The 7,633-nt window shown below is 40.7% G+C and overlaps 1 protein-coding gene across 1 annotated transcript; it reads left to right on the top strand.

Moving 5' to 3' along the window:
- The first annotated feature begins 2,250 nt into the window (after positions 1–2,250).
- Positions 2,251–3,762, top strand: LOC104094766 (rhodanese-like domain-containing protein 14, chloroplastic). The gene is made up of 6 exons (XM_009600761.4): positions 2,251–2,523; positions 2,647–2,693; positions 2,920–3,012; positions 3,093–3,231; positions 3,304–3,406; positions 3,519–3,762. Exons 1-6 carry the CDS (start codon positions 2,337–2,339, stop codon positions 3,631–3,633), a joined length of 684 nt encoding a protein of 227 aa, XP_009599056.1. The 5' UTR covers positions 2,251–2,336; the 3' UTR covers positions 3,634–3,762.
- Positions 3,763–7,633: the final 3,871 nt, after the last annotated feature.

Below are 7,633 nucleotides of genomic sequence, written 5' to 3'. Positions count from 1 at the left end.
GCAAGCAAATCAAAGCTCTACCAGGGCCTTTCCTCTAAAATCCGCCTCCAAACCAATCGAATCTAACCAAAATCGACTCAATAACATCAAATAATACTAGAGAATTAAATTACAATCATTAAGATCTTTACACTTTTCTCCAAAAGTCAATAAAAGTCAACCCCGTGCTCGCTTGGTCAAAACTCGAGATTCAGATCAAAACTCATTTACCCATTCACCCCGAGCCCGATTATGTAATTAGTTTCGAAATCCGACCCCAATTTGAGGTCTAAATCCGAAATTTGCAAAAAATCCCCAATTCTTCCCAAATCCCTAATTTTCTGCCATGAAAGAACAACGATTAATGCTAGAAATTAATGGGTGATAGAAATGGAAGAAAATAAGTTAAAGTATACTAACATATGAAAGGATGATGAATTTTCTCATCCAAATCGCCTCTAGGCCGAGCTGTAATGAAAAGATGGTGAAAATGGGTGAGATCCCGTGTTTGAAAATATTTAAGGTCTGGGCGTCAGGCCTTCTTCGCGTGCGCGAAGGGCCTGCCGCTTTCGCGATATACAACGGTCCAAATAGCCTACGCGTTCGCGAGTTCACTCACACGTTCGCAAAGGCTGCTCCCCCCAAGCCTTCGCGTTCGCGTAGAGCAAAAAACGAATCCCCCCTCCCAAGGTCCTTAACCTTACGCGTTCGCGAAGGGCAACCCCCAAGGCTTCGCGTTCGCGTACATGCCATTGCGTTCGCGATGAAGAAAAACTTCCCCCAGCCCATATTACACTTCGCGATCGCGAAGAAAAAAACACCAGATGACAGCACAAGCCAAAATCAGAAATTTTCTTAAGTTCAAAAAAATCCGTAGCCCATCCGAAACTCACCCGAGCCCCTCGGGCTCCAAACCAAACATGCACACAAGTCCAAAATATCATACGAACTCGCTCGCTCGCGCGATCAAAACACCGAAATAACACCTAAAACTACGAATCAGATGCCAAAACAATGAAATTTTCAAAGAAGCTTAAGAACTTTCATTTTAACAACCGAACGTCCGAATCACGTCAAATCAACTCCGTTTTGCACCAAATTTTGCAGACAAGTCATAAATACAATAATGAACTTATACTAAGTTCCGGAACTGAAATCCGGATCTGGTAGAAACAAAGTCAAAGTACGGTTAAACTTATTAATTCTTTAAACCTTTAAGCTTCTGGTTTTTAATAAATTATGATAATTCGAGTTAGGGACTTCTGAATTCGATTTCGGGCATACGCACAAATCCCAAATCACGATACAGACTCCCTGGGACCGTCAAAATACTGATCCGGGTCCATTTGCTCAAAACATTGACCGAAGTCAACTCAAATGAGTTTTTAAGGCATGATTTCACATTTTTATCAAACTTTCACATAAAAATCTTCCGGAAAAAGACACGAGTTGCGCACGCAAATCGAGAAAGGCTAAACGAAGCTAATCGAAATTTCGACACACAAAAATGAAGGTTAAAGCTATAAATGACCTATCGGTCATCACATTGTAAAAATATATGTACAAATGTTAAATTACAATATCAACATGAAAAAGTCATTACAATAGAAATTTAAAGTTTCTCTTTTATATGCTTCTAATATTGCTTAAACATTATTTTAATTTCTCTTATGCTTCAATGGTTAGTGTTCCTTAATTTTCTTTTATGCTACAATTGTTAAGTATTACAATAGTTAATGAAGAGGAAAGATCAAAACTTAAAAGTGTTGAATTTCGAACTTATTTGATTGGTATAGGGTTGTTGAATCAAAGACCTTATTTTTCCCAAGGGGTATTTTTTCAAATTAAGGAGCCAATTATGGCCATCAGTTAGAAACAAATTGTTTATCGGTTTCCTTTAAAAAGTTAGCAAAAGGAAGCCCTAGCTGGATTAGGAATTAAAAGATTGCTTCAGGCAACTAGCTAGGTTAAAATAAGTAAGTAGAAAAAAAAACTACATAAGCGGGGCGGGGAAGGGGCAGCGGTGAAATTAGTAATCTAAAAAGACTAAATAGATAGTGCTTAGAATTGGGAGAAGAAAAACATGTATAGATGAAAAAGCATGTATATTTCAAAGTTGAAGAGGTAATTTGAAAAATGATTTTCACCTCTAGAATGAGGGATCAAAATTCAAAAAGAAAGATGACATGGACACAATGAAATCCAACTAGCACCACAAACTCAGATTGCCTAAAATATCCACATGTCTAGATATTTACAAGGCCAGGGATGCCATTTCAAGACAAAAAAGAAAGCAGACACATCAAGTTTTCATTATTCAATCTTAATTAGAAGGTCCAGATTTGGTAGTGAGATATATGGCTGCTATAACTTCAGTTAGCGCAGGCTCATCTCTACAGCACCGATTTCATTCTACTACTAGTTGTTATTCAGAATCTGTGACATATGGCTTAGCTACAACAGTAAGCAGAAGATTCTCACTGAGCTACTACCCCTCAACCCTCAGAATCAGAAATGCAGCAACCAAACCTGCAAAATCACCAGGTACCCAACCAACCCCACCTAATTTCTCTGTTTAAGGCAATAATGAAGTGTATCATAATTCTTCTATATTGTTAATTAGTGTTCCAAGTTAATCTCTGACTACTTTATTGTTGGATGGAATAGCTGAAGAAGAGTGGTCAACTAAACGGGCATATCTGCTTGAGAAAAGGGTAAACGAAACTCTCTCTCTTTCAGTCATGATATGTGCTTGTTTTATCATTGGCACATAAAATCGATGTTTATCAAGAATTGATCGATATGACCTTTATCCTAGTTCTGTGCAGAAAATGCCAAGTTGTTAGCACTATGGAGGAGCTTTTGATTACAACTTAAGAAATATAACTCAAATTTACTTCTTGTAGTAGTAGTTGCTGTAACAAGGCTTAATAATTTCAGGTAAGAAGTGTAGAGGCAAAGGAAGCACTGAGACTTCAGAAAGAGAACAATTTTGTGATTCTTGACGTACGACCAGAAGCCGAGTTCAAAGAGGTCAGTCAGTCCCATGACTATATAATTATATATAGTGTTTGAATGAAGAGTAATTCAATTTAAGACTTAATAATTTGCAGGCTCATCCAGAAGGAGCAATTAATGTCCAGATATACAGGCTAATAAAGGAATGGACAGCATGGGACATTGCTAGACGGGTTGCTTTTGCCTTTTTTGGCATATTTTCTGGAACTGAAGAAAACCCCGAATTCATACAAAGTAATACTAATCTACTTTCGGATTGATTCACAGCATCAATTGATAACTAACAATTTTCATATTGTCAAGCAGTGGTTGAATCAAAAATAAACAAGGATGCAAAGATAATAGTGGCTTGCTCATCTGGGGGTACAATGAAGCCTACCCAAAATCTTCCCGAGGGACAACAGTCAAGGTTCTTCTTCAATTCTTCTGCTTCTTTTCCTATTTTACACTTGCGTACCAACAAGAAACTTGCATGATATATACAAGAGAAGAGAAAAGACTTACTAAATTTTCTTGTGCAGGTCACTTATTGCTGCATTTTTGCTAATTCTCAATGGTTATTCTAACGTATTTCATTTGGAGGGAGGGCTCTATAATTGGTTCAAACAAGGATTACCAACAGTTTCTGAAGAGTGAAGTTTACTCATCACAATTGCTGCACCAATTTCCTAATTTGTACATATCGAACCCTCCATTACTTTTGCTGAGATTGATATTGTAGATTATCAAGTTTTGAGAGTTTAATGCGTTCCATTGATGTGTCCACTACCATTTCTAATTTACATCTTCATTGTCTTTATTACCGACACATGCAATGACAAAGAGGTCTACAAGATTTTGCTAGAGACTACACTAGTTGAAAAAACAACAATATAATGTCCATTGAAAAAGAGTTTTCATTCAGCCAAAACTTTCGTTTAAGTTTAACCAAAAACTTAAATACATCCTAAAATGTTCTTTCAAACGTAAGATTTAATGGAAGACCTAACAAATGATCCTTCCCTTAATACTAATTCTCTTTTCCATAAGAGAACTATCTGTCGATGTCTTTTACATCATCCAAAAGATCTCTGCCCATGTGCATTTAGTTTCATCTGTCAAAAAGTAAAAAGCTCTCCTACATCTATGAAGTAGAGAAGAGTTGTTGCTACAAAAATAAGTGGAAACCATCTAACAAAGATACGCTTATTCCAAGTCCCGTAAAGGGACTTCTTTCTTAGCAGCTACAAGTTGCTTCTATTAAGGCATGACACAGTTAATCAGCTACAATTCCAAGTTAAAACTTTGACAAATGAAGATGTACATATCCCCTAGATTTTAAGAGTCTGTTGCCATGGTGAAGCGTCAAAATCGTTGTAGTTGACTCTGTCTAACAACATAGTTAATCAGGTTGGATATGATGTGTCAATCGTGATGCTACATTGATTTTATCTATTGACTCAGTCTACAGCACAATTGGTCAGGTTAAATGGTGCGTATGTCGCAATAGCCATATATACTGTTACGGGCTGTCTTTTTTGAGCTATAGATGGAAGATAGGTATTTCGGCTGTAGGCCGTATTCCTAATATGTCCTTATATATGCTTAAAAAGTTCGGCATCATTTTGGAGTTCATTTACCTATGGGCTTGACTTAGCCAAGTTCAGTGGCATTGTCGTAATTAGCTGAATTTTGCGAAGGCTATATCTCTTTCCTAGGATATGGGAATGGAATGAAACTTCATGCACGTGTGAAGGAAGTCAAGACAAATCATTGAGAACAAACGACGCCTCATTTGGAGTTCAGAGTAGAGAGGACGGTCCATTATAATTCTCTTGCCAAAACATGTCAAGTGGGGAGCATGGACATTTGTTTTACGCATATATATATGGGGGGGGGGGGGGGGTAGAGGTGTTGAATGCTCAACTAGCCTCCCTCGTGCGTGCTACAACCAAGCCGCACCAAGTGAGCAATCTTGAGGGGGAACCTCAAGGGCCTGCCTAGGCATCTCTAAGGAGTGCCCAAGATATCCATACGAGCTAGGGAACTATATGGATGGCGCCATGCCTCAGGGCTAGCGTTGGGTGCACAACTAGTGCCAAAGGTTTGATGTATGGAACGACCAGACCCTGCGGGCTACCGTAGGAAAGGACAAAGGCCTCTGTGACGATTGGGCACTCGAGGCGCCACTCTTAAGAGCCTTGTATGTCGACTTGTGAGCATGGCTTGGGTTCAGCCTTGCAAAATCAATGGTCCGTTGGCCTAGACGTGCAGTCATGGGGCGATGCTGCACTATATGGGATGGAAATATGTTGCGAGCGCTACGTTTGCCAATGCCATATGACAACCATAGACATCTTATGAAAGACGCACATGACAAAGGCCAAGGATTGAAAGTTGCCCTACTAGGGCAAAACACAGCCACGTGCCAAGGCACAAGGCAAATGTCAAGCTTGAGGATTTGAATCTGTGCGCGAGAGAAACGCTCAGTGCCAGGCGAGGGACTGACAATGTCCGTAGCCAAACCTCGGGTATGCATAATGTCAAGAACCAGCTTATGAAATGCGTCACAGGAATATGTCAACAAGACAACGCTAAAGCCTTGGCATCCAACGAGAATCACATGAGAAGCTAAGCCTCTGGGGCAAGCTTCGACATAGGCACAAGATCATGATAGAAAATCCGGGATAAGAAAAGGATAGCTTGTACGGGCTATTTGTGTGCCGCTGACACTTTGGAGGAGTCGGCTCGTGACAGTTGGTATCAGAGCAAAGCATTGCATTGTAATGTGAGATGAAGCCATTGTGTAAGGCTCGTTATATGGCTGAGTTGATGCCATGCAAGATTGATATTAGCGCAAATGGATCAAAATGAAACTTTGGTTGAATGTCACAGCTTATGAGGGCTAAAATATTTTAGCGCATCGACGGAATATCAGTGCATATATCACAGCAAAGCATGAATGATATTCTTCATGCCATTCGAGTAGAGAACCCGATACCGCTAGTTACAAGGGATTGGTTGTGTGCATTATGGTAGAATTGTTTTGTCAGCAATGAACTACGACTTTCAGTATCAAGCCATTTCATAGCCATTGTTTCTGCCATCGTCTGTGTTTTGGGAGTTGGTTCTAGGGCATCCTAGTTTGAATGTTCTATCGTCAGGGATCTTCCGTGCAGTGGGTGCTATTTTCATAAGGATCCATTAAGGCATGTTTGGTTAGCTATAGCGCTAAGTGCGATTGATCAACGATTGCACCATTAGCTGATGCGCCAATGTTCTTAATTGTGATAATCTGACAGTGAGTAAGAAAATCTATTAGCAGTGGGTTAGAAAATTTACTAAGCGAGGCGTGGACTTGGCTAGAATGTTAAGTGAAGATTATGATTGTTCTAGAGGGTTCATTTGCATCGAAAACTTGCAGTTCACGATTTTTTGTTCATGTTATGCATCAAGTCAGAGTTGTTGGCCATTTTGAAAAGGGGCAATTGGTAAACACAAATTTTCTTTCGTACAGTCTGGGCTTCCGTTGAGAATGTTGATATGCCAATGAGTCGGGTGGCTAAGAAAAGGCCATGTTTGCAGGTCGAGCAACCATGTTGCGAAGAGTGTGAGCCACAGACTACAAACTCTGGCTATGATCATGCGTAGATCTTGCCATAGATGCGAGCGACACATCACTTGAGCATCTTTCTAGATGGGTAGACTTGGGTACAACTTGAGGGCATTGAGGTGGGTCCTTCCAATGAGTTAAACATTGTGATTGAAGCCTAGCCATCTTAAAGGTTTCAATGGATGGTAGGTGAGTCCCTCAACAACCAAGCCAGACAAGTGAGCATGGGGCAAGATGGGCTTGTAAGTTTGAGTGCTATGTGAGGCAGATGCTGAGCTAGCGTGGGGGTGTTGGCACAAGTGCCACACTAACAATCACTTTGGGCGAATAGATGTTAGTGCCTACCATCGCGGGGGAACAATGGTTGAGAATTTGAGCTCTATGTATTGTGTGATGCCAAAGCTAGAGCAGGGTATGCTAGAGGGCCGCGACAACCGTAAGGGAGGACTTGTGAGCAAGCTTCTTTGTGGGGAGTTTGAGTGTTGGGTCAACCACTTCGTCTAGGGAGAAAAGTGTGGGAATAGTGTCGAACCCACTGAGGTGGGGATATACGAGGTTGCCAAACCACCATGTAGGGATGCATTGCAATGAATCACAAATGTGAGGAGGCAGGATCAGGGTAGGAATAGCTAAGCATCAGAGATGAACAGATTTCCAAGTTGAAAGCGTGGTCTTCCCAGACTTACGGATAACCACCGGGGAACGAACAATTTGGGTCCATGTACACATCAGACCAGGTGGCCCATTGATAGAAGAATCAAGAGGGTTCTTGCTATGGGGCTGAGTACAAATGTACTTACCGGGAACATTGGTTAATTGCTGAGGAAGGGGCGACTTGAGAACAAAGAGTTGTTCGGGAATGTTGCGAAGCTATCACTTTGAGAATATGCAGTACTCACCAGGATTACGTCCCAAGCTTGCTTAGTACCAGAAGGTGCAAAGCGTGTGAAGGTCGAAGATACCATGTTGCAGCATGGGTTTCCACATGCCATGTTATATTTCAATTGGGACATTGTTGGGTGTTGAATCGCCCCTCAGTGATGG

The sequence above is a fragment of the Nicotiana tomentosiformis genome, chromosome 6 (genome assembly GCF_000390325.3).
Source record: "Nicotiana tomentosiformis chromosome 6, ASM39032v3, whole genome shotgun sequence".
Taxonomy (NCBI): Eukaryota; Viridiplantae; Streptophyta; class Magnoliopsida; order Solanales; family Solanaceae; genus Nicotiana; species Nicotiana tomentosiformis.
This window is presented reverse-complemented; position numbering and strand designations above follow the sequence as displayed.